This window comes from Rhinolophus sinicus, chromosome 5 (genome assembly GCF_057876585.1).
Source record: "Rhinolophus sinicus isolate RSI-liver-muscle chromosome 5, RSI-T2T, whole genome shotgun sequence".
Classification (NCBI taxonomy): Eukaryota; Metazoa; Chordata; class Mammalia; order Chiroptera; family Rhinolophidae; genus Rhinolophus; species Rhinolophus sinicus.
In genome coordinates, this window is record NC_142505.1 from 57,436,195 (window position 1) to 57,463,178 (window position 26,984).

General features: G+C 40.4%; 2 protein-coding genes and 1 non-coding gene across 10 annotated transcripts in view; 1 reads left to right on the plus strand and 2 right to left on the minus strand.

The window, feature by feature from the left end:
* Positions 1-80: 80 nt before the first annotated feature.
* Positions 81-21,989, minus strand: THOC7 (THO complex subunit 7). Of its 4 annotated transcripts, XM_074313236.2 has the most exons (9): positions 21,161-21,293; positions 7,188-7,319; positions 6,449-6,566; positions 5,558-5,685; positions 5,155-5,241; positions 3,519-3,576; positions 2,082-2,148; positions 1,930-1,999; positions 81-1,205 (listed from the first exon to the last, which is right to left on the minus strand). In XM_074313236.2, the coding sequence occupies exons 4-9, from the start codon at positions 5,664-5,666 to the stop codon at positions 1,138-1,140; spliced, it is 459 nt and encodes a 152-aa protein (XP_074169337.1). In that variant the 5' UTR covers positions 5,667-5,685; positions 6,449-6,566; positions 7,188-7,319; positions 21,161-21,293; the 3' UTR covers positions 81-1,137. The 4 variants fall into 4 exon arrangements, with proteins under 4 accessions (XP_074169337.1, XP_074169338.1, XP_019583918.1 ...); XM_074313237.2 differs by lacking the exons at positions 7,188-7,319; positions 21,161-21,293 and adding an exon at positions 21,965-21,989; XM_019728359.3 differs by lacking the exon at positions 7,188-7,319 and having other exon boundaries at positions 21,161-21,340.
* Positions 11,654-11,776, minus strand: LOC141567372 (U6atac minor spliceosomal RNA). The gene has a single exon (XR_012489967.1). It is a non-coding gene; the product is annotated as a U6atac minor spliceosomal RNA (small nuclear RNA).
* Positions 21,408-26,984, plus strand: part of ATXN7 (ataxin 7) — a 128,527-nt gene continuing 122,950 nt past the window's right edge. For all 5 annotated transcript variants that reach the window (XM_074313234.2, XM_074313230.2, XM_074313233.2 and 2 more), the window contains exon 1: positions 21,408-21,545. The gene's annotated coding sequence lies outside the window, so the exon portion shown is untranslated. The remainder of the gene's footprint in view (positions 21,546-26,984) is intronic.

Here is a 26,984-nt window from a genome sequence, read left to right on the forward strand (position 1 = left end):
CCTTTAAAAATGCTTTGTCAAAAATTGATTTTTGATTCTGAGTCAATATAAGCAAATTTTTGCTTCATGAATCTTACTAGTAAAGGAAAACAGAAACATTTATTAAGGCAGAGCCTTTCTGCAAATAAATTTCTCCCATGATTTGGCAGATGAAGTTAGAGGAAGCATTTAAAGGTATTACACTTTTAATATGACTACTACTGAGCTAATTTTAAACTTTCCTTTTTAAAGATAAGAATTCTTATTAAAACTACAAAAATGTAACATTATTAAGGTATGATTCATACAGTGCCAGATTTTTGAACTAAAATAAGTGAATAAGGATGGAACCTAACAAGTATTAAAAATGTGATTCAATATTTAAGAAAATTACAAGTGATTCAGCCTTAGCTTAATTTTTATAAAGATCATGAAATGCTTTATGCAAGACCATCTTCACAGACTATTTATCTCAGACTACACTTTACCAATACATTTTTCCCCACTGAAAATGACTCCTAAAGAACAAACCAGTAGAGAGAAAACATATGAACCAAACATTTAACAACTACATTGTTCAAGTACTAAGGCAAGAGATCTAGAAAATAATGCATATAGTTGCTTTGAATCTTGTTATTACCTCTAAAACCAGGGATTCTTTATATGGAAACTGCCCCACAATGAGCATACACCACAAACATTTTGCACATTATTTTACAAGTTCATAGCCTTCCGGAAGCTATTCATGTACTCCATTTTAAAAGTGATAACAATTTCCAGAACTTGACTCATTTTCTCACGCACATCCTAGAAACACCACCTTCTCACAATCTTCAACTTATTTTGTAAGCAAATCAATGTTAACAGTTAACTACCTAGAATGCTAAGGCAAACATGTCTGGCTTGAAAACATTTTATTAAAAATTTTTGGATGTTGCTTCCTGTCTTTTAAGTTTAAGAATAAAAAAGTTATTTCAAAAAAAAAATCTATATTGAAGTCATTTTCTTCTGTGTGAAGAAATATGAATGAACTGTACATTAATATCTAAAAGCAAAGTAGTTCACTGTCAAAACTAAATATCTCAAGAGCACACAAATTCTAAACACACTAAGATCATGTTGCTACTTTGTCTTGGGAATGGTGAGCGATTAGCTTGTCTACGGCTTAGGATCTGCTTCCATACTTGTTTCCTGAGCTTCTTCTACTTCTGAGAGCTTTTCATCATCTGCAGTTGAGAAAGAAACATAAAACCTTAGTCAAATTTGCTTAAATTATATATTTAATGAATACATGAAAACATTTTTATCCTTTATTAACCAAATAAGTTTAAAACAAGCATGGCAAAATGACAGCCTATGACTGTAATATGCCCACACAAATGTTTGGTTTTAAAAGTTCTGTTTTGGTTGTTGTGTGTTAGCTGAATCAAAATGTAAAATTTATGCGATAGATTTCACTAAAAAAAAAAAAAGAATCTAGGTCTTAGGCTTTTCTTGAAAACGATCAGATCAGGTAAGACAGAAATTTCTGATTGGCTATAGTCAACAGGAAGAGCAAGTCTCCAGTTCCCCCAAAGCACTCACTGTTCACTGGCTATGCAAAGGTGGTATGCACTAATGAGTCCACTCACTTTCCATGGCCGGCCTGGATCCTGAATCATTATTTTATAGCAGTAAACTATAGTAAACCAAGAAAAACTCCAAATCTATCATCCTTGGTTTCTCATAATGTAAACTACTGGATATGTGTTTAAATCATGGATTACTACTAATTGAGACTTTCTGCATATATTCAGAAAGTTGAGCAACATGAGTACCTTCTAATGTCATACAGCTATACCGCTGTTCTGAAGCTGAAGGTGGACTCTCTAAGATGTATATTTTAGAAGGCATGCCCCTGGATCATTTAAAAATCTGCATAAACATTTATATGAAATGATTTCTACTTACTTTCCAGTGTTTGCTGAAGTTCGTGGATGGTACTAAGAAGAACGTGAAACTGTTTCCGTCTCAATTCTAGCTGTGTTAACAAGAAAAATATTAATACACATTGATCTATAAACATAGACATATCATGATGGCTAACACACTTATGCAAATACCTTATCTTCAACGCTTTCTTTAATATGTGAAAGGTGCTCTAATTCTTTTCCCAGAGCCTCCAGTTCCCTGAAAAAAAAAAAAAAAAAACAGTTATAGTTTGCTAATTGGGGGAACAAAATTCACAATTAATACCTAACTTTTTAGTTACTAGGTAGTATTTTAAAAATTAAAAATAAAAAGGATAAGGAATTATACCACTCTATTATGCTCAGTTTTAAAGCAAAGAGGTTTTCTTCTTAACTTCTAAATATGTACTTAATTTTCATCAAACCTAAATTTTTAGATAGGAAAACAGAGATAATAGAATATCAAACCCCAAGAATTGATAAGTTTTAACATTTTGTCATACTTATTTCAAATTTTTATTTTTATTTTTTTTGGTAAAAGAAATAAGACATTGCAGATTAACTTGAAATACAGTTTGAACCTTACCCCTAGTCCTCCATCACGGGCCTTTTTTCTTCCTTTATCTCCCATTCATGCAATCACTATATCATTCCAATCCTTTTCTAATGTATATATTTGTGTCTTTAAATAATATACACTGTTAGTATATAATATTTGGGGGAGGCTGTAACTTTTATAAATGGTTATTATTCTATATATATTTTAGAAACTTAGGAGTCATTTAACATTTGTCTTCTGTTTTTTCCCTCTGATTATAATTTTGAGATCTGTGTTTAAAAAGTGTGTATCTACTTTATTCTTTTTAACTGCTATTTAATATTCCACTATATGAGTAGACCATATTCTATTTATTCATTTTCATATTGATGCATATTACATGCATTTATTTTAAAACTATAGGCAATAAGGCAGGAGGAATAAAAAAATCTAATCAATAGTATTAAAATATGCAATATTGATGACCTGATCCTTCTTTTTAGCACATATATATTCCTGTAAAACTGGAATGCACAGGCCAGTATGTAAACATTTATGTAGAAAGATTAGTTACTTTCAAGTAGGGTTTCCAGATGGGAATTCCTGCCCATTCTCAGAAATTTTCTTGGCTTTCCCGTTCCCAAATCCTGAGAAGAGTTGGTTGGGAAATCGGGAAAATCGGCTCCTTGAACCCAGTAATACCCATAATGGGAAATAAACGTACTATTCATAATGTATCTTTTAGACATTTTTCCTATTTATCGCTAGAGTTTCCAGGTGGGAATTCCCACCTGTTCTCAGAAATTTCTTTTGCTTTCCCATTCCCAAATTCCTAGAAAAGTTGGTTGGGAAATCGGGAAAATTGGCTCCTTGAACCCAGGTGGTTGGTAGTATCAGCCAACACTTTGTGAAAATGATTCATTATGGAGAAGAGAAAACAGTTTAATGTCAGGGTTCGGGAATGGGAAGGCAAAAAAAAAATTCCTGAGAACGGGCGGGAATTCCCGCCTAGAAATCCTACTTTCAAGTAAAGCTCTTAACTCTTAACTTACTTTAATGTCTCATGTCTGTCTGGATGATGCTGGATCACTTTTGCCAAAGCATCATATTCTGAAAGACATAAAAATATTTATAAAATTAAGGTTTTTTTTGAACCTGGATATCAAAGCAAAATGTATACTATCACGTCTCTCCTAATCACTTTCATAGTAAAGAAATGACAATGTTGACGGATGGAAAGAGTATTGCCAGTTTCACTTGATTCAACTACAACTGTAATGACACGTGATTTCAAAGGTGTTGCAAACAAAGACTTCAGCTCCCACTCTGTTTTCCATGTACCTGTTCGTGGGCAGAAGAGAAGGGGCCAGGATAAGTGTAAGTGCTCTTAAGTCGTTGTGAATTATCAAGTGGACTAATTGTGAAGAGGATGCTATTCACAATTTGCCCAGCAAATAAAAGATCAGCAAGGTAAAATACCATTAATTTCAGATCGTAGACAACAGCAAATTACTCATTGTAAAGGTAAAGATTTCAGAAGCTTAGAAATGATTTAAAATTCAGGAACCATGTTTCTGTTCCCCTGAGACCTCCAAGATAAGTCATGTATCGCCTGTTAACTTTTTTTAGGAAATAATAAATAGTAGCATTCATTTAACAGCCTCATCAGTCAACAAAATGACTGCAAAAACATTTTAAATGATTTCAGAATTCATATTAATTATTAAGTTGATATATCTTGCTATAAAATTGGTCTGTAAAACTTGACCACATGCATTTTAGACTGAATTAAAAAAACAACTTTTAAAATTAGGAGTCAAACATCATCTTAATTAGCTCACTAAAAAGTAAAATTCATTGTTTTGGAAATCAGCATATTAATTCAATAAAAGTGATTTTTAATAAAATTTTTTTGGATTACAAAATAATATATGCTTGGTGTAGAAAAAAGAAGAATTTAAGCCATAAAAACCCACAAACCCAAAATAACCATATACATTTTCTATTTCCTTTTAGTTTTTCATATATGTCACAATTATGATTACACATTACAGTTTTTATTTTTCTTTCAATTTACGTTATAAGAGGAGCAATGCCTCTGCCATTAAACACTATTTTGAAATAGTTTTTATGACCTGCAATAAGGACGTATCCTAATTTAAAAAGGATGTATCCGTTTGCTTAAAAGAGATCAAAACACAACTAAACTTTAACCGTCCTCTTATTATTTAGGCAGCTTGTAAATACTTGCTTGCTTTGTACTTAACAAAAACTCAATAGGCTTAAATTCTTTTCTTTTTTCTTTCTGAAAGTAGCTCCATTAAACAAACAAACAAACAAACAAACAACAAACAAAACTCTAAATTTAGTGTAGTTGTGTAAATTGCTTTTGCTGATTAACCATAATATTATTTAGGCAAAGGAGTCTGAAGACAGTACAACAATGAATACTTAAGAATTACTTGGATAATCAATACAATCCAGGAAATAAAAATTTTTTTCAGCATAGCCTTCCTTCTCCACTATTTTAAAGAATAATACAGTTTTAAAGAATTAAGTTTGGCTACTAATTCTTTTTTATAATTCAGCTTGATTCTACCCAGAGATTTTACCTCACAACATTAAAAACAGCATGAAAATCTAATCAGTAATAAAGTATTTGCACACTAACTCCCACAAAACCCTTACCTTGGCGATTTTTTCGTATTCGTTTTGCTTGAAGAATTTGCTTTTTGCACTCAGCAATTTTTTCATGTGCTCCAGCGATGCTGCATTCTATATAAAAAGGATTTTTAACAGTTACAACAACATGTATAATCTCCATCTATTTTCAATTCTAAAATGTGTTCTTAAATTTAATTGCATTGCTAATAAAATAGATGCTGGCATTTTAAAAATAACTGTTAACTTAAAGTACTGTATCATATAAGAACACATTTTTATAACCAACATTTACTGTATTCTTTCTATTAATATTATTATTATTATTTTACCACTAACCAAAGAAAAATGTTAGTCGGTATTGTTTCCTTTAGACCATAAAAATTAAAATCACAGATAGAGAAACAGTAATTATTTTAAGTTTCTTTACCTATTTCTTTGTAAATTTTTTCATAATTTTCCATTTCTCTGAGGTTCATGTCATATACCAGCAATGTTTTGCCCATTGAAAATTCACATTGGGACAGTGTGCTCAGCATCCGTTGGTACTGGCTGTATCTAATGAAAAAGAAAGAGAAACAGAATAAAGATTTTCGTGGATTGCCAAAGTTGAACTGTTACAGTGCAGGCAAAGATTTGCTAATTACATTATATCAAGTTCTAAGATAATCCTTTGTTTTATTTAAAATCATTTACAATATCTGTCCCTTGTTTTCTTTTTCCAAATGTAGTATACTTGACTTTATAAACTGCTTTAGTTACAAATCCAAAGATGGCACTGTCGTTCTTATCAATATAAGCTTAATTCAAACAGCTATTTGTTTGAATTTTGTTCTAAGTACTTTTTTAAATGTTTTGATCAAGTATCCTTTTTTTTATGTAAACAATTCTGTTCTCACTATGTTTTTTTCACTCTATGTAATTATTTATCTATGTGAAAGCTAATTCAAATGAGGAAAGTTTTTCTAAGTTAAAAATTATTAAATATATATAAAACTTTGCAGGAATTTATTAGTTTATTTTAAAAGAACATTTCATTTAGGTATTTTGTCTTGCTAAATAAACACTTATCAACTAAAAATGACCAAATTAATAAACCTAAATTTAATCTTCTTACCACTATGCCTTCTGCACATTTTAATAAACATAAAGCAGGCCTCTTAAGAGAAGTAAAGGCCAGAAAAATTTACTCTTGATTAACCAGGAGTTGACTCCATTGGACATTTAAGGTGAGTGAAAATTTGCAATATTAACAGGGCTGTGGATATGGTCTAAAATCTCATCAGGGCATTGGTATAGAAACAACAGTAAAATGAAATACCCCTCTTCCTGGGATCCAGAGTTGCACCATTTAATGAAACTTTTCACTAGCAGATTAATTCTCCGATCATCTCCAGCACCATCTCCATCAATTAGGAGACGCTTCCGTATGACTTCGTCTGGAAGAAAGAAGACCATTTGGCTCTTGTTAAGGTTCAGGAACAAATAACCGATATCACTACATATTCATTCACCCAAAAGAAAATTATTGAAATGTGTCTTAATGCCACTGAACTGTACATTTAAAAGTTGTTAGCGGTCAATTTTATGTTATGTGGGTTTTACTACTATATACACACACACACACACAAAGTAATTGAGAGTCTATTTGTGTCAGGCACTACTATTCTTGGGGCTGGGGTTACAACAGTACAAAGCTCTGCCCTCACAGAACTGGGATTCTACTGCTGGGCTATTGAGCAGAAATAATTTTCAGGTACCACCAAAGAAATAAAACAGTAATTCTTGGAGAACTTTTTTTGGAAAAACCTGTTCAGACAGGAAGAAGACTGTAGTTTCCATGTCTCTGACGCATGTGAGATACTGATAAAAAGAATGGAGAGAAAAGAAGACTTAAAAGATGTAGTGACAGACAAGAAAAGAGAACGAAAGATGGGTCAGAGAAAAAGGAATGGATTTGTTTTTTAAAAATGTATAATGTAGTTATTATATCTGTAATGTTCTTTCCCCATGAGGACTTTCTTTTTCTTTTTCTCTTTCTTTTAACAAGTCTGTCTCACTTTTGCTCCAAGGAAAAGAAAACGAGGAAGAGGAGTGCAGACGGTGCTGATGAGCAAGAAGGGTGACACCAAACTGCTGGCTGGCAGCCCTCAGCTAGTGTTCCTCCTGGATCGTAACAGGACAGAGGCAATCTGAAACCACAATAAAATAGCATTTTCATCTATCGGACTGCAAAAAATCAAAAGACCTGATAATAAAAGTGCTAGCAAGGGTGCTGAGAAACTGCACTTACACACGCCGATGGAATGTAAGCCGGTTCACGGTTCACTACGTTGGGCAACTGGGCAGTGACAAACACTATTTAAAATGCACATACTTTTGACCCCATAATTCCAATTCTAGGAATTCATACTATAGACACATGTGCACCCATGCGCAAAAATAAAATGTAAAAGGATGTTCTTAGCAGTGCTGTTTGTAGTAGAAAGATTGCAAACCTAAATATTCACCAGCAAGAGACTGGTTAAATTATGAAACATTTAACATCATGCAGCCAAAAGAGTAAGTGTGGGTGTCCATACTGAAGCCACGAAATCTCCTTCGATATGTTAAGTAAAATGAAAACAAACAGGTGCAGAGAAGCACAGTTTGCTGCCATTTGTGTAGCAAAGAGGAGGCTTTGTCTGCATATGTGTGCACACATCACACACGTGTTGTGTTTGTATATTCAGAGAATATCTTTGGACGGATAAACAAGAAACTGGTAATAGTGGTTGTTTCTGGTGAGAGGAATGAGAGGATGAGAACAGATTTAATTTTTTAAATGGCTTCGTAGACTTGTGTTTCTTTGATTTTTCTATGTGTATGCAGTTATTTTATAATAAGTTTTAAAGTGTAAACAATTCCTGGAGAGCCTGCATGATGAATCAACAGCAAAATCTTTAAACAATACGTAGTTCCTGTGTGTAGGCAGAAGTATTTTTGAGCGCAGGTGCAGCGGAGATAAACTTTGGAAGGCAGATGGCTCCAAATCTATTCTGTGACAACATCAGATAAACATTTTAGAATTAGATTTTGTTCTCAGAGTTACGGCTTTGACAGGCTGCTCAAACTACAGATTCAACAGGTGTTTCGATTTTACCCTTTAAAATACAAATTAATGCTTTCAGTTTTTAACCACCAACATGTTATTTGAGGAGACTGAGACAAACACAGTCCTTGAAGGATTAAAATGAGAAAAAGAATTGATTTTTTAAACTACAAAAATGTTTTAACTTTGTTAAAATAAACATCTGATGAGTGAACAGTCTGGTATTCGACTAACACTGTTAAATTCCTTTGCCAGTTTTATCTCTACTCTTTCAAACCCCCAGGAAACCACTTCTTCCTTCAAGATTCCTGGGCATCCTATTGAGGACCAGGGATTGCAAATTAAAGGCACTAGGGGAATAGGAAATAAGGTACAGGGAAGTTGGGAGTGAATACTCTGACTAAAGGGGAAGCTATTACCAGAACTGGTTTTTCAAGAGATTTTTTAAAGTTTGATGACGAACAAAAAAATGTTTCAGATTCTGTAATCCTTCCAGCTGCCTACCTAAGATCTGTGCACTTTTCTGTATGCGTGTAATATCCCCATTACAAAAGCTTTTGAAAAATGTTTAAAACACTGTACAGGCCAAATAAACTTGGCCAAGGATTCATGAGGGCCGATTCTATGTCTTGTTCATTGATTCCTCCCCAGCCTCTCACACTGTGTCTTTACATTTCTGATGCTCAATAAATATTTTCAAACTGGATTTGTGGTGCCTGCATGGGACCCCTGTCCTCCAAAGAGAGCTCTGTATCAATGAAACACTAGAAATAGCAGGCAACTACCTTCTTTTCAGGACCAAAGCAGAGATTTCTCTTCTTGAATAAAGACATGAATATCTGATCAATGAGCAAGTACCAGAGGCCACAGGTACCAGAGGAAGTTCTGAGGAAGTGAAATAAAGACCTGAGCTCTTTCACTCTAGTTGGAGCAATAACACACACAGAGGCGGCTGTGGCTGTTAAGTGAGTGATGCAGACATACACAATAGTGGGGATTAGGGGGACAGCTCCCCGTGGCTTGGGGGGCAGGGGGGGTGTTCAGGGGAAATGGAATATGAGGTGCTCTTTAGATACTCAAAAATCAGCAATCAAAAATCTAAAAGGCATCTAATCAAAATTTCAAATAACATATACACCCTTTGAACCAACAATCCTAGATATATTTGCACAGATACAATATAACCTAAGTCCATCAACAGGGGACTAGTAAATTTTGGTACAGGAGTATGATGAAATACTGTGAAGCTATAAAAAAGCAAAGGAGGAGGAAACAAACGTTTATGTACTGAAATAGATCACAAGATAACTTGCTAAAAGAGCAAGGTGAGGAACAGTATGTTTGGCATGTTTCCTTTCATGTAAACATGAGGGAGAATAAGAATATATATATTCATGTGTATATATATGGACATACAAGAAACTAATAAAAGGGGTTACCGAGAGAGGGACAGCATACAGAGCATAGATGGGGAAACAGACTGGAAAATGGGGAAACATCTTTTTATATTATTTGATTTTTGAATTATATGAGTACTCAGTCTGCTAGCTGTTGTTTGAAAAAGAAAGCTACGATGTGGTGATGGTATCACAGGTTTGCATATGTCCAAATGCAACAAACTGTACACATTAAATATGGTATGTGCGGGCCTGTTATATCAATTACGCCTCAATGAAGCTGTTAAAAAAGAAAAAAGCGAGCACGCTAAAGTGCATTCCTGTCCCCCACTCCAGGCAGGGAGAAAGCGGTGAGCTACAGCAGAGGAGGGGAATGAAAGGCTGGACCTGGGAAATGAGAGCTAGAACACTAGGGAGGCTGGGTGCGTGAAGACAGTTATGGGGGCCCAGGCACATAAAGGCAGCCTGTGGTCAGACTGTGGGAGTCCACACTAGCAATTGCCATGCTAGTAGACTTGGACCTGGCAGGGAGGCAACTGGGAATTGTTAAAGATTCACAGGCAGGACTTTTTAGCAGGATTAAGCTGAGGGCAGAGTACAAAAGGGACTGCAACTGTGAAAAGGCCGAAGGCAGGGCGCTAGCTAGGAGGCTACCACAGCATATGCAGTTAGAGGCTAAAATGGCACGAATGAAAGTAGAGATCAGAATCACAGGTCCTGGATGGCAGGTAGGGCTGGGCAGAGAATCGCTTAGGAGAAGGCAGGGGCCCACGCTAACACAGGGGAGCGTGGGTCGTGCCGGTCGGGCAGATTCCGTCAAGGCAGTCACGGCCCTTTCTGGCTTCAGCCCTTGCCCTCTTTCTTCTAAGAGCATTTCGTCACAGCCAGACTCCTGGGCCACCAGTCAGAAACTGGGGCCAACGTTCAGAGTTGTCCACAGTGTGTACGTGTGTGTCCATGTGAGTGTGTGTAGGTGTCAATGTGTGTGTACGTGTGTCCATGTGAGTGTGTACGTGTCCATGTGTTTGTACGTGTCCATGTGAGTGTGTGTACGTGTGTTCATGTGAGTGTACGTGTGTCCATGTGTATGTACGTGTGTCCATGTGAGTGTGTGTACGTGTCCATGTGAGTGTGTACGTGTCCATGTGAGTGTGTGTACGTGTGTCCATGTGAGTGTGTGTACATGTGTGTCCATGTGAGTGTACGTGTCCATGTGTATATACGTGTGTGTCCATGAGTGTGTGTATGTGTATCCATGTGAGTGTGTGTACGTGTACATGTGTGTCCATGTGAGTGTGTGTATGTGTGTCCATGTGAGTGTGTGTGACCAGTACTTAACTTCATCTGTAAATGAGAATGAAGCTATCCACTTTGAAGGACTGCTTGAAAGTATGAAAATAAAAGTATACAAAGGAGCGCAATGCCTGTTTACAGTAGGAAAGCAGAAAAAAAAAGTTATCCCTATCTTTATGTTAAATGTAATCCATAACTTGTATCACCCTAAAAATGTTAAAAAGTGAGTAAATGTTGAAGATATATCTCTAGAGCTACTTATACACCTATGTAGATATATATTATGTAATTATGCATACAAAGTTTGATCCAGTTATGATTTCTTACAAATTTGTTTCTGTCTCAAGCTTCATACAGCAAGGTCACACTATTTCTAGCTTAAACTTCATAGAGAGTTGACGCCTAAAAAATTCTCGGAATGAGAATTACTGAAATACCATATATAATACTTCATACTTCATATATAAAGTAAACACAGCTCTACCAGCAACAAAATAAAACAAAGGGGTAAGTTGCCAGTTTGAAAACTGCCTGAGTTCGATTGACTGATTTATTGATTGATTTTACCGCAGCACTTTTATCTTCCTCACCGTGACGTGTTGGTGGGGCCTAATGTTCTCACGTGACAGTAGAAAAACAAAATTTGTCATCATCTCTTAAGAGTTGAGAATTGAGCACAAAAACCTTACATAAATGAAAAGGATGAATAAATTTACAGGTGTAAATGCAAACCATTTTCCAACTCATAAAATGATGGTTAGGTGCCAGGATGTAAGTGGCAATGCCTAACCGTACGCACGTTGTTAGGCCCAGGCCTCTTCTATCCTTGTCAAGGGGAGGGCTCACCTTCTCTCCTTTCATACAACAGCAGCCTGTGTGCTTTTTAAACTTAAAGGGCGCCTGCTACGGGTGGTTCGTAACACACGGCACACCATTATCGTTTTTAATGGTATCTCATCAATTAGCTCTAGACTGAACACACCTAAAACATGTTCTGCTTACTATACACATTGACTTCATAAATGATTATCGTGCTTGAAGTTCTTCATAAGCAATGTGAATGCTAATATTGATCATTCTGGCGGGCCTTGATTCACCCTGTAAAAAGAGTCAAGAGGCTTAGAGACTATTTTAATGATGTTTTGAACATCATTCCTTAGTTGTCATAATTACTTTCTGTACTGACCATGAGGATCAACGCCATCTGCAAAGAGCTTTTAAACCAAAATACTTAACATCTGCCCTGAGGATAGTTTTCCACTTGACTTTATTCTTACAGGAAGATTTTCTACTGGATTCAGTTATATGTTGTACTATACCCCTACAAAATGCCTACCATTCAAAATCACTTTCAAATCTGTTATGACATCTGTATGCTAATAAGCAAATATTTATTCCTAAAATTGGGATGCATTTTAGACCCCTTCCTGTCTTATCTGCCAACCTATACCTACAAGAAATATAAAATGACTTAAGACACTAAATAAGCCTCAAAAAGTCCTTTTAGTACTCCACTTTCCATAAGCAGAGAGGCAGGAGGAAATGACTCCTTGACAGTCACTGGACCAACTCTCCATTTCGAAGCCTCTGGTCAGTGATGCAGCCATTTTAACTGTGCTCATATTAGCGTGGAAAGGGCAATGTCTCATAAACCCAGACTAACATTCCTTTCAAAACCCCTCATTGTTATTCCCCACAGTAGCTATTAAAACTTTGATTACAAACGACTTTTTAGAACATCTAGGAGCAATTATTCAAAAAAGGAAAGAAACAATTTGGGAGATGATGGTGAACTAACTCCCAAAACACCTCTTTAGGGACAGGTCAAGACTGGATGCCAGTGGCAAGAAGAGCCACACTGCTTTGCAACCTCCTCCTAGGTCCCAGCTACCCTCATTCTGCACACTGGACGCCCTCACAGCACTGCCACCTTACCTGCTTCTAGGAAGTAGCTATCCTGGCATCTACCACTGAAGATTAGCATTTCCTTTCTAAAAGCAGTTGAGCAAGCACACAAACACACCAGTGGCTTTTTCCTGGTGCTCCTAAACCCTCTGGATCCAAACTGAACACCATGGGAAGGGATAACAATTTGGGACAGGATTACAGTGAAAAACATCTGACACTAGGGCAATGTAGTAATATGTGTCAAAATTAAAAACACATATGCCCTTTGACCTGTCTCCTAGAATTTATATACATTTTGTACAAATGTACAAAAACATCTATACAAATATCTCCATTGTAACACTATTTGTAAGAGGAAAAAACTGAAAAGAGCTAAATGTTTACTAGGGGATTAGTTTTAAAAATAGAATACACATTGATATGAAAGAATGAGACAGGGAGAGCGCCAAGCTATATCGTTAATTATAGAAGTATAATGCAGAAGTGTGCAAATTTTTGTGTAAAATTTTAAAGTACACACACACACACACACACACACACAGAGGCATGTTAACAGATACGCTTGCGATATGCTAAGTGCTGTTCTAAGCGCTCTTCACATGTAAACATTTAATCTGCACAATCGCCCTATAAAGTAGATATTATTACCCTATTTTACTGATGAAGGTAAAAAAATATTTTTACTTGCCCAAAATTAAATGTCACAGGAAGTAAGAACTAGAGCTGGGACTCAAACTCAGAAGTCTGGCACCAGTGATGCTTTCTACCTTTCATGGGCATTTAAAAATCATTCTGGAAGGGCACAAAAATAACAGAATTTATAGTGATCACCTTTGGGGGCAGGGATTAGTAATGGATGGTTCACTTGTCACTTGGTGCATTTCTTCCTGAATTTTCTGATGTGTTATTAAAAAAAAATACTAACAGTGGTTACCTGGGTAGTGAACTTACTGGTCATTTTGAGGTTTGTTTTTTCCATTTTTCCTGTATCAAAAAATCAGTGTGCTTTGGTAAATCTATGATGTGTTAACAACAAGAAGAAAACTGGCTTGACCTGAGCGAGACTAAGGCCTTGTAAAAACAACGTGTGTGCAGGTTCCTGTTAGATTTATCATTAGTTCGCCACTGCTCTAGAGTTATTAAGCTGAATTACATATATTGCATTGTGTTAGATTCCTCATGGTAAAATAACACCTTAGCCCCCGATTTCAAGAAGCTTAAAATCATTAAAACATTTTTTAAAGCAACCCTATTAAGAAGACACAAAAAAGGTAGGTGGAAAGAACAATAAGTAAGATAATTTGACTCCTTCATGTAAATATTGACCTCTCGTGAGACACTTCGGACCAGTCTAAATAAATTGCTTATGCCAAAGTAAATTACTTAAAAAAACAAAAGCAAAAATATCGTGTTGAGGTCCTTTTTCTCTTGATTTATTTAAGTATTCATAGTAAGGTGCTAATCAAGTCAAGGTTGAAACTCCAATCTTGCTTTGAGAAACCATTTATTTTGGCTAAACAATCATTTATTTAACAGTGGAACTGCAGCAGTAACCCCTGGGCTGGGGCCACAGGCGAGGTAACAAAGTGGACAAATTCACTGGCATTAGTGAAAAAAAGAACACAAGAAACAAAAACCCTGTGCCCACAAGTGTCTAATTAACACTGGATCAGCAATTCACATGGCCATAAGAGCAGCAGCAGACACTTATACAGTGTTTATACACTTCTATTGGATGACCATACATCTTGTTTGTTTCCTTTCACTATGAAAAGTGTCCAGGTTTGGACAATAAAATAGTCACTCAACTTGAAAGTGCGTTACATACAGTACCACACTTCATCCTTGAAACAACCCTATAGAATATGTATTATTACCTTCCTTTACAGATACTAAGTGGTGTCACCTCTGCAGTCATAGGAAAACATACACAATTCTATTATTAGAAAGTCATAGTATAAGTCCATTATTTTGTCACATTTTTCATAGGCATATTTCAAACCATTATTTCAAATTTTAACAAGCATATATCCATGCATTACACATTCTACTTTTAAAAGCCTGTCAAAACCAACAAGCTCTATTAAATGGAATGTACAGCCACCTCCCGCTGCTCCCCTTTCTCGTCTCCCATCTGTTGCTCCGGCACAGCAATACATCTATCTAATGTGCTCTTATACCGCAACGAGGGCTTCTGCAACAATTTCTATCAGGATACTAACACTGTTTAACGCCCTTTACATTAACACATACAAAATACAAACTGTGAACATAGTTTAAATTAACAGTGACAACATGTAAACTGTTTTCAGTTAGCCTAAATGCTGCGGTGGCAACAGAGGAGCGAGAATGGCTTTGCCAATAACTGGCTACATGACAGTAAGTCACTAACGTCCCAAGACCTCCATCTTTCCATCTATAAAATGATTGTGTTGGTGATAATATCGTTCAGTGTCTCCTCCCCTCTGAGGTGGGGCAGTTCCTCCAAGTAACCAATGTGTCCTTGGGCTGGGTGCAGGAAATAGGGAGCTCCTCCTCCAAGAGTTCCCAGTTCAATCGCAAACGCAGACCCGCGTGTAAGGATTCCAGGAGGGCACAACACCGCCGGCACTTCAGATTCAGACTCCCAAGGGAACGTCAGCCCTCTTTGATGCCAGAGAAGGCACCGCTACTCCTCCAAGATCATCTTCAGAATTCAAAGCCACCCACTTCTCAAAATCTTCTCCACTGCCACCACCCTAATCCAAGCACACCTCGTCTCTCGCTTGGAATATTTCTCCTTGGCCTCCCTGCTTCCATTCTTGCCTTCCTAGAATCCATTCTCTTCCCGGCAACCCAGAAGCTTCTAAAGGGTATATCGGATGACTAACTCTTCTGCTTAAAATCCTCCAATCATTTTCAAGTACCCACAGAAGACACTGCAATCCTCTTCCTGCCGCCTAGCTCCTTCTGGTTTATTTTTCCTGACCTTCTTTTGTTTGCACCCCCCTGGCACACCTGGATCCAGCCCAGCTGCCTCCCTTATCTTCCCTAAGGAGAAGAGCTTGTTTCCACCTCAGGCCTTTGCACTAGTTGTTGCTCTATCTGGAATACTTCCCCAAGGTCTTCTCACAGTTGACCCCTGCAGGTCTCACTTTCAATGTCACTTTTCAGAGTGGTCATACCTGATCCCCCTATTTTAACCTAGCTGTCGGCAGCCCTTCCTTATTACTCTCTCACATACTATCTAGTTCATTCCCAGAACTCAATTAACTTCAGAAATTAATCATGTTCTTTCTCAGAAATTATCTTATTTACTGATTGATCACACACAATTGCTTCTCTCCCCCCAAGTAGGACTCAGGCCTTGCTCTGCAGTTTATTGCAGTAACCAGCACCTGGCATTGTGCCTAAAAGGTATGGGATTTGTGGGCCTATCACACATATCACTCACTTCTGCTTGATTTTTACCAAAAGCTCAGTTGAGGAAAACCATGTTTATAGAGAAATGCCTGAAGAAGTTGTCGTTTGTCCTTTCCTCTATGGTCTAGATATTCTTAAAGCAAACAAATCTTGCTCTGAATTAAGGCAGACCACCAGAGCTATTCACCTAAACCACACCGTCTATTGGCTCTAGAATACTTTCTAAATGTGAGTTAGCCTTCTTGACCAAGTAAGTGATGTGCTAAGAAAGAGCCCAATGATAGCCCATCTGTGCCAAAAAGAAGTTAAGGCTGTGACACTGGCTTTTCTTTATAAGAGCCCCCAAAATAAGCTTTTTCTCCAGTATTTAAATCAGAAAAAGCTGCTTGTCCTGGAGATCTAATGTTGCTTTCTCTCATAAATACTCGGTCACAGAATGGACTAGCTCCTGTCTCTTGGTTTGGACTGCAAGAGAAGCAAGAGCCACTTGTAGCTTTCTTAATAAATGTACCAGACTTTACCCCTAGAATTTTGAGGATCACTCCCACTTCTAACTTCCTCTTGTTTTTCCTAATGTCCATGTTCTTTTCGCCCTATGTCCTCACTCATTTATTTTATGTTTACTTATTATGGTGAGCTGCCTTAATTAAACATTCTCTAGAATAAGCCAGATGACTTAATTACGTATTAAAGGCTATAGCAGCAATATGCATAAAATAATATGGTTAGTGGGTGAAAGAGCAACTGGTTCTAGGAAAGAGAAAAGGGGAATAGATGAGGTAGGTCTTGAAGACTAAATGGGCTGTCACCAGGCAGAGAAGGGCAATCTGTGAAGACTAAAGAGAGGAAGAAGGAATAGGGTGAAGACAGTCATTATACAGTAAATAGTGCTGGGAAAACTTAACAGATAACATGCAAAAAAATGAAACTAGACCACCTCACACCATATACAAGAATAAACTCAAAATGGATTAAAGACTTAAATGTAAGACCCAAAACCATAAAAATCCTAGTAGAAAACATAAGCAGTAAACTCTCTGACATTGCTTTTAGTAATACATTTTTTTCTGACATATCTCCTTGGGCAAGGAAAACAAAAGGAAAAAATAAACAAATGGGGCTACATCAAACTAAAAAGGTTTTGCACAGCAAAGGAAACCATCAACAAAACAAAAAGACAACCTATTGACTGGAAGAAGATAGTCACCAATGAAACACCCAATAAAAATATTTAAAATTTATAAAGAACTCATACAACTCAACACCAAAAAAACAAGCAATCCAATGAAAAAATGGGCAGAGGACCTCAAGAGACATTTCTCCAAAGACATACAGATGACCAATACCGTGTTTCCCTGAAAGTAAGACCTAGTCAGACCATCAGCTCTTAATGCGTCTTTTAGAGCCAAAATTAACATAAGACCGGGTATTATATTATATTACACCAGGTATTATATTATATTATATTATATTATATTATATTATATTATACTATACTATACTATACTATACTATACTATACTATACTATATTATATTATACCTGGCCTTATATTGTAGTAAAATAAGACCGGGTCTTATATTAATTTTTGCTCCAAAAGACGCATTAGAGCTGATGGTCCGGCTAGGTCTTACTTTCAGGGAAACACGGTAGACATAAGAAAAGATGTTCAATGTCACTAATCATCAGAGAAATGCAAATTAAAACCACAATGAGATACCACCTCACACCTTCCAAAATGGCTATCATCAATAAATCAACAAACAACACATGTTGGCGAGGATATGGAGAAAAGGAAACCCTCTTGCACTGTTAGTGGGATTGCAAATTGGTGCAGCCACTACGGAAAACAGTATGGAGTTTCCTCAAAAAGTTACAAATAGTACTGCCTTATGACTCAGCAATTCCACTTCTGGGTGTTTATCCAAAGAAATCCAACACACTAATTCGAAAAAATATACATACCCTTATATTCATTGCAGCGTTACTTACAATAGCCAAAATATAGAAACAACCTAAATGCCTATCAATAGATGACTGGATAAAGATGTGGAACACCTATACCATGGAATATTACTTGGCTACAAAAAAGAACGAAAACTTAACCATTTGTGACAACATGTATGGACTTAGAGGGTTTTATGCTAAGTGAAATAAGTCAGATAAAGACAAACACTGTATGATCTCACTTATATGTGGAATCTAAACAACAAAATAAATGATCTAGCAAAACAGAAACAGACTCATAGATACAGAGAACAAAATGATGATTGTCCGATGGCAGGGAGGTTGGGGGGCTGGATGAGAAAGGTGAAGGGATTAAGCAGTAAAAATTGGTGGTTACAAAATAGTCATGGGGATGTAAAGTACAGCATAGAGAATATAGTCAATAATATTATAATAGCTACATATAGTGCCAAGTGGGTACTAGACTTATCAGGGGGATCATTTCGTAAATTATATAAATAGCTAACCACTATGCTGTACCTCTGAAACTAATATTGAATGTCAACTGTAATTGAAAAGAGAAAGAGGAAGAAGACACATTTCTCATCAAAGGAAAGTGGAAAGAGGTGAGTAAACCAGCTCTTACATTTAATAGTATTTATTGAACATTATGTGTCAGACTCAGTGCAAAGCACTTTACAACTTTTATTGCACTTAATACTCAAAGCCCCATGGGGTCAATTTTATTATTCTCCCCATGTAAAGAATGAAACTGATGCTCCAAGAGGTTAATTAACTTGCACAAGGTCAGAGAGCTTTCTGGAGATTCCTGTAGCCTCTAAGGATGTGGGGGGCCCTTGACTGTAGTCTGTAACTTTACTAGAATTCATCATCCCTTTCCATCTCCTGGAGGACAAAACTGCTCTCTCCTTTGAAGTTCTCCACCTCAATAAAGAGAAGTAGGACTAACAAGCACACAGTCACTCAAACCAGAAACCTGGGATAACCCTCCATCTTTCCCCTGCCATCCACTCAATCGTTGAGATCCTGACATTCTCCCCCATAAATCTCTCCCCCACCTGTCCACTTCTCTGCATTACTTCTTCAATGGAGCCCCCATTAGCTCTCATTAGGACCACTGCTGTAGCAGCTGAGAGCCCCGGCTCTACAACCTACTACCTGTGCAACCTTGGGCTAGTTACTTCACATACATGTGTTCCAGTTCCATCTGTAAAGTGGGAATAATAATCAGAACACTGTTTGACATACGATAAACACTGTATAAATGTTAGAAATAGGGGAGGGAACTTACAACTCCTCACTTTTCCCTTCCTCTCATCATTCTTCACATAGAGAGTGTGGTTGTTGTTTTTTAAATGCATTGCTTTCTAAATTCTAGCCAATATTTGTCATTTTTGAGTTCTTTCTAGACTTTGGGGCTTTTGCACACGTCATTCAAGTCCAACTACGTCTATGTATCCTTCAAAAATGGGACTAAGAGTAACTGTTTCAGGGACGCTTTCTGATCTCCAAGCATGATTAGCCATCTTTGCTACAAGCTTCCACAGTTCTCACCTTTACTTCTCCTGTGGAAACGCTTACCATGCTCACAAAGAATTATCCAATGTGTCTTTCCCACTAGACCGTATTCTCAGAGGGGCAAAAGGTCTCGCCTGTTGGTTCTGGACTGTAACCCCAAAGCCGAGCCCAGAGGGATAAACATCTACTGAATAAATCAAACTGGAATGAAACAAAGTTAAAATTTCCAACGACGAACCTGGACCGTTAAGAGCCTCCCACTTCACTACTCTCACATCCACAAATTGGGGGCTTTTACTCTGCTTCCCAGCGCCGAGCCCCTTAATGTGGAGCCCCTTCTACCTCCAATTTTTCAGAAGTGGCCTCTCCATAGGCATCTACGCTTACTGGTCACTGTCTCTTCAAGTAGACCCGGCGACCCTGGATGTCCCCTGCCCAGATGCCACAGAACTTCCTTCCTCCCACACTGAGAACCGTCTTAGGTTTCCCCTCCAGTTGCCCGTGGAGCCCGTTCGCCTTCCCCCAGGCATCACCCTATTTCACGTCTGCTCTCAGGCCACCGACCACCCGCGGCCCCTCCTCACGGGTCCACCTTCCCACACAGCTTCCCACAGACGCAGCCTCCGGCCCTGCCCCCAATTCCCGCGGACAACGCACGCTCCCCGAGACACGCACCTCACCGCCTCGCTCTGCCCAGGAGGCCGACCCCTCCTGCGGCTGTCGCCTCACAGAGCCCCGCGCACGCTGACCGCCGGCAGACCCCGGCCCACACCTCCTTTTCGGGCCGGGCCTCAGCTCCCTCCCCACCCGCAGCCGGGCAGGCTCCGGGCCTCCCTGTGATCCACCCCAGCGTGTCGCGGCCCTGCCCCACCGGTCCAGGACTCCTCCAGGTGTCACCCGCTGGGCGCGGACGCCCCTGGTACACTCGTCCCGGGACGCCTCTCCTTCCTGCGTGGCCCGAAACCCTCGCCCCATCCCTGGGGTTCGCACTCCCCCGCAGCCCTCCACCGGACCTCGGGACCCCCGGAGCCAGGGCCTCCCGCGCTTCCTCCCCTTCGCGGGCCTCTCGGACCCCCCACCCCCACCGAGGGCTCCTCCACCACATCCTCCGACAGCCCGGACCCCTTCCGGTACCACCCGCCCACGCAGCGCTCCCAGCCTTCCCGGGCCCCCACGTGTGCCTCCCGGCCCCCCGACGATCCCAGCACAACCCCCCGGGCCCCGCGTGGCCTCGGGAGAGCGAGCCGCCCCGGGAGCGAGAGGGGCTCCGAGGGGGACGAGGGGCTGCGGAGCGAGGCCGAGGGCTCGGGGGAAGCGGCCGGGAAAGCCCCGGGCTCCGGGGAGGGGTCCGATCGCGGAGGCCCGGGGACTCCCGGAAGCGGCCGTGGAGCCTGGGGGTCCCGGGGGAGGCCGAGGGACTCCGGGGAGCGGGCCGGGCGGCGGCGAGCGGCCTCACCGTCAGTCACGGCTCCCATGGCGTGCGCGGCGGCGGCGGCGGCGCAGGCTGAGGCGGCGGTTGGCGGCGGCGGAGGTCAAATTCCCACAATGCAGCCGGGTAAACAGCCATGGAGGAGGAGGCGGCGGCGCCCGCGGCCGCCCGCTCCGACGCCTGAGCCGCGCCGCGCCGCCGCCGCCGCTGCTGCCGCCGCCGCCGCCGCCGCCGGACCCGCGCTCCCCGCGCTCCCCGCACTCCCCGGGGGCGGCCGCGGCCCGCGCGTGTGGGAGCCAGGCCAGGCAGGCGGCGGCGGCCCCGGCTGCAGCCCCGGCCCCCGCCGCCCCCCTTTTCGCCCCCGCCCGGCCCACGCCCAGAGGCCGCCCCGGAGGCCGCCGCCAGCCGCCAGGTGAGCTCGCCCGGACGCCGCCAGTGCGGCGGGGGCTGCGGACCGCCCGGGGTGGGGGTCCCGGCGCCCTCCCGGGGAACGGACCGCGGCCCCCGCCGCCCCGTCCCGACTGCTGCTGCTGCTGCTGCGGGTGGGCTCGCCCCCCCGGGGGTGGGGAGGGCGGCGTGGGTGCCCGGCCCCTGCCGAGCCCGGGGGACGTGGGACTAGGGGCACCGATGGGGCGCGGCGCAAGGGTCCGCGCGAAGTTAGCGCCCACGCGCGCCCCGGCGGCTCTCTAACGCGGGCACTTGCGCCGGGCGCGGCCGGCGATCAAAAAAGGCCCCGGGTTGCAGGTCGCGTGCTGCCGGCCCGGGCGGCCGCCCCCTTCGCTCCTGGGTACTAGCGGGTGCTGGGAAGGGGGGAAAGAGAAACTTGGCGACCTCCGGGAGCAGTTCGCGGAGCGACGCAGAGCGGTGTGCCCGTCGTCCTCACCCGGCGCCCGAATCCCGTCGCTGGTCAGGGATGGGGTGCTTGTATTTATTTTTCTCTTTGACTTTCGGAAAATGTCTATGTGACTGTCCCCATCTTAAGGGGAAGTTGAAAGTGAAGGGGGAGGGGGTGTTTAATGAGAAACGTTGCCTTGTATGTAAAGTTACACATTTCCGGAGCACACTGCAGATTATATTGGCATCTCTTTCCAAAAGTCACTTTGATTCAACTTCGATGAGTTTCTCACAAATGGCAACCTTTAGGTCGTGAGAAGTGAGAAACGGCGAGCACCGACCCAGCTGCTGATTTGCTCTCCAGTGGGATAGATTCAGTTAGGCACAAGCAGCGTGTCTGAGTGTTGAACCCAGGTTTCATATTTTATTGAGCATAGAGTTATTTTCCAATTTTCCTATCCCGCAAGTAACCGGCCTCTTCATCTCCCGGAGGTAGCACTTAGTGGGGTGGATCTGGTGGTTTCAGTTTCCTTACTAAAGTTGGGTTCATTTCTCTCAGTTCTTTCAAAGAGGAAGAGTTGTAAATGCAAATGTGTAACAACAGTGAAGTGTGTTTCATTTCACCTCTAGCTAGAAACCAGTGTATATAAAATACTATTCATATATAAAGTCAGAACTTCAATTATGCTCTTCAACAGTGTTGTGAAGAATCAGCACCTTTGACTTTTGGCACAGAGGCAAATAAATAAAGTTACGTTGAGTGAAGATTCTTAGGTGTAACTTTCCCTCCCCCAGGGCCTGAAACCTCTCGAGCTTTGAAATAATATTGGCCTAAACACTGGCTGCCTATTTGCATCAGTCCCTGTTCATTTTCTTGGTTTTAGGAGAGAAGACATTCTAACCAAAAAAAGAGTTACTTTAAATCTAAAGTACTGTAAATTGAATGTGTCAATTGATTGTCTATCCCAAGGGCATTTTAGTGGGGATCATTATTATTTAAAAGGTAATTGTCTGAGTGAAACTATGTTCTTTTTAAGTTACTTGTTACTTGGTCTCATCATCGTAATACAGATTTTGAAACAGTATCTAGTGATTTAAAATAATCTTTAATGTTGTTTATAGATAAGTATCCCTGTCCCGTGTAACTGTTAAATTTTCATGAGACATCCTATCCTTTATTCTGTAAGTTCGTTGTGTAACTTACAACTTTATTGGACAGTGCTAGAAATGTTCTGAAGAAGATCAAGAGAGATTGGAAAGGCTTTAAAGTTGGAGATATACCTGAAAGTAAACATTCCTGGAAGTTCTTGAGTCAGGTGGTGGGAAACACATCAAAATTTGAGCCTTGACGAACTTTTAAAAATCTGCTTTGTCAGCCACGTAATTTAACTTGCAGTTGCATTGACACAGATCTGTGTGCTGAACATGTAAAAATTGTTTTAATGGACTTTCCTTCATATATAGTGAAAGAATATATTTTAGTAAATTTTAGACATTGTCTCTTTCTCATGTGATCAATTATATATTAACATGTTCATGAATGTTAAAATAGAACTTAAGTTCTAGGCCATACTGTCGTTTCTTTTCTAGGAAAATCTCGGCAGAAAGAAGTAGCAGATTCTAAGCTAGAACAAACTGATTTGGACTTTGAACTTAAATGACCGTAGATTTGGTGATTTACTCAAGTCATTAGATTCCTGGTTTCTTTGAGACTATGAGACTCTAGTTAAGGAAGTTTGTTTCAGTGTTTATTTAATTTTAACTTTATGAAACTATAAAGGATGATAAGATAACTAGCTATATGGGCTTTACAAACTTGGTCTTACGAAATGAGGTAGGCATTTCTATAATGTTCTTTTAGAGCAAGGGTCCTCCAGGGGTCTGTGAACCTCTGAGCAGGGGTGGGGTGGGGGGGGGCAGGTGTCCACGAATAGGCTTCAAGGGATTCCTGACCCCCTTACAGTTGTGACTGAAACTTTTTGTATATGTGTATTTTTCTGGGGAGGGAGCCTATGGTTTTAAAATAGGTCCAGGGCCCAAAAAGTTAGAGAAAGATGTTTTTATTAAATGGGAGTTAGAATAACTTTTAAGAGAAACAAGTAGGAAAAAATAGATCTTGGTGTTCAATACTTGCCTTTTAAAGTTTCCTTCAGCCTAGTCATGTGGTCTTAGAGGTGCAAAAAGACTTCCATTTTGTTCCCACAGCAAAGCTTCGCCTGTGAGTTGATAAACCATGCACGCACATAAAGGGCTTGACATGCTATCTTGAGTGCATTGTGGCTGTTTTTAAATTATATTTAAAATTTTAGAACAGATAGATTTGTGGTCCATAACAGAGACTTGAGCCTGACAACCAGCCCTTGGAACAAATGGTTCATTCAGCTCCACTCTCTTATTACTCTCCAGCGAATCTGAAATCTGACTGGGAGGTAGTCACTCTAAGAAATGTGTTTGTGCTTTGGTAAGACAGCAGGGTGTGATGGGAAAAACACAATTTCTGACTCGAAACAGGCTTACGTTCAACTCTGGATTCTTTCATTTACTGTAGCTAGTTAACTTGCCTGACCCTCAGGTTTCTCATCTGGATAAAACTTGCTTAGTGGAGATGTTAGGAAACTGGCGTGAAGTTCCTGGTGTGAAACTCAGAGCCCCTTATTTGTGCCCCAGGAAGGACTTGGACGCTAGATGTGGGTAACCATTAATAAACATCTGAGTGAACATGTATAAATAAACATGGTACATGATACTGATGTACATTATTGTCAAATAAGTATGATGAAACTTGAAACTTTTGGAAAAAAAGTCAAGTTTTTAAAAATGAGTTAAGACTTACTGGTCCTTATATTGTAGACATTTGGGGAAAACTTGAAGGAGAATGGTGGTGCTGTTGGCCGAGCTAAGGACCTGGATGCTGGGTAGAAAGAAGCAATAGGCACCCGGCAGCATCATAGGTCTGGGGTCACATTCCATTTAACTTTTGGTCTTCACTTGAGATTTAAGTGAAAAACTGCACGTGTACTTTCCAGTCCTTCACCTCTAAAAATGCTTGCACACGCCCTCCTTTATGGGACTCTCACAGGTACCCCAGGGATTTCATTAGTGGAAGTTAAACCTACAACTTTGGCTGTCTAATTCTGATATCTTTAAGACCTCCACAGTGGGTACCTGCATCAGTTTTTCTCAATAGGAAAGAGTATGGAAGAACTGAATTCTCTTTTCCTTTCTTTAAACATTGAAGGAAGAGAGGGTATTATGAGTGAAAGAAGAGATATATGAATAAAATACTGATAAGGCTCGTGGCCGTAAAAATACGCTTGCTGCCACTGTTTCTGTGGTCTTTCCCTTTTCCTCTCATTTACTCATGGTGAGCATTCATGCTTTCTGCTTTCAAGTGGGTAGCGATTATGAACATGAGCTTTAGGCTCCTGAGTAGAGACAACCTGCATGAGTTTGACTTCCATTTCCTGAGCTTTCTGGCTGTGTTCTACTTGAGTGGTGAGCCTCCGAGTCTGGAAGAGATGACCATTAAATGAGATGATAAGAAAAAAAGGCTATGCTCAGTCCTAGGTTCCTAGTAAATGCTTGAAAGCGGTAGCCAATTTGAGGATGAATTTCATTCTCATCTTTAAAAGGAAATCGCTAATACATTCTTGCATAGAGAAAACCTTTAATTACACTCATTCCTCTATAAACGTTCTGGGACCATCCTACTTTCAGAAAGCCTTTCACATCTTTCTGGTTACTATGGGCAGGTACCCTACATCTGTAGGACCTATCAGACCTGTCCAGTGTTCTTAACAATTGTGTGGCATTCTCCATGAGGCCGGCAAGTTATGTCTAAGTTCTGGGTATGTCAGGGGCCAAAGCAATAAGAATGCACAGGATTGGGGTTGTGATCCACTCAAAACAACATGCTTTTATGGACTGGAACAGAGGTCAGCAAACTTTCTTTAAAGGACATGACAGTATTTATTTTCAACTTTGCTCGCCACTCAGGTCTCTGTCACACTTATTCTACTCTGCCCGTGTATCTAGAAAGCAGCAATAAACATAATGGGCACAGCCGGCCACGGTAAAACTTTGTGGACACTAACATTTGAATTTTGTGTAATTTTATACGTTTTTATTTTTTTCAACCATTTAAAGATGTAAAAGCCATTCTCGGCTCATGGTGTGGTGTACAGGCACCAGCTGGATTTGACCCATAGACCACAGTTACCTGACCCCTTGCCTAGAAGAATGTTGGACCCGTAAGTCCTGTGGGTTTGTGGCATCGCCAAGCAACTTCCCCCACCACACACACTGCCATTTGCCACCTCGAGTATTTCAAACCTAATCTAATGCCCCGTCTCCCCCATTAGGATGAAACTCCAGCAGGTTAGTTGTCAGTTACAGTGTGTGGCTGTCCCTTAGCACACACATCATACTGTGCCACCGGGAAGTTTTATGTACGCTAAAAATGTTCTCACCTTGCCCAGTTTTCAGTCGACCTTGATGATTAATCCCTGTCCTGGGTGATGGCTTTGAAGGGAATCAGTGCCTGTGGAGCTGTCTTATGCTCCAGGTTCCTTTTATTCTCCCCTTGCCCTGGAGGGGAAGTAATTGATACTAGGCCCTCAGGTTGCTAACTAGACACTTACCTTAAGGAAATCTGTATCCGGCCTCCCCCACCCGCTTTCTGCATGATGTTTGGTTAAATAAAGCACACAAAGATTCCTCTTGTGCTCTAACCCCTGGAGATTAGCTGCAGGATTGGTGTGTACAGAGCATGTAGATGTACATGTCTGTGTGTAATTTCATCCGGCTGCCGCGGAAGGCTGAAGGCTGCTGCGTTTAGTTTCACCTTTCTCTCTCTCTTGACCCTTCCCTCTTGGCTATTGTATCGGATGCAGATTTGGTGACTTGGTAATTGCTATAACTGATTGGTATATTTTTTGGCCTCCCTGCCTGCCTTTTAACATACTCTATTCCTTGTTTTGCAGAAAGTATGTTCTTTTTGGAGTTCAACTTTTCAAAA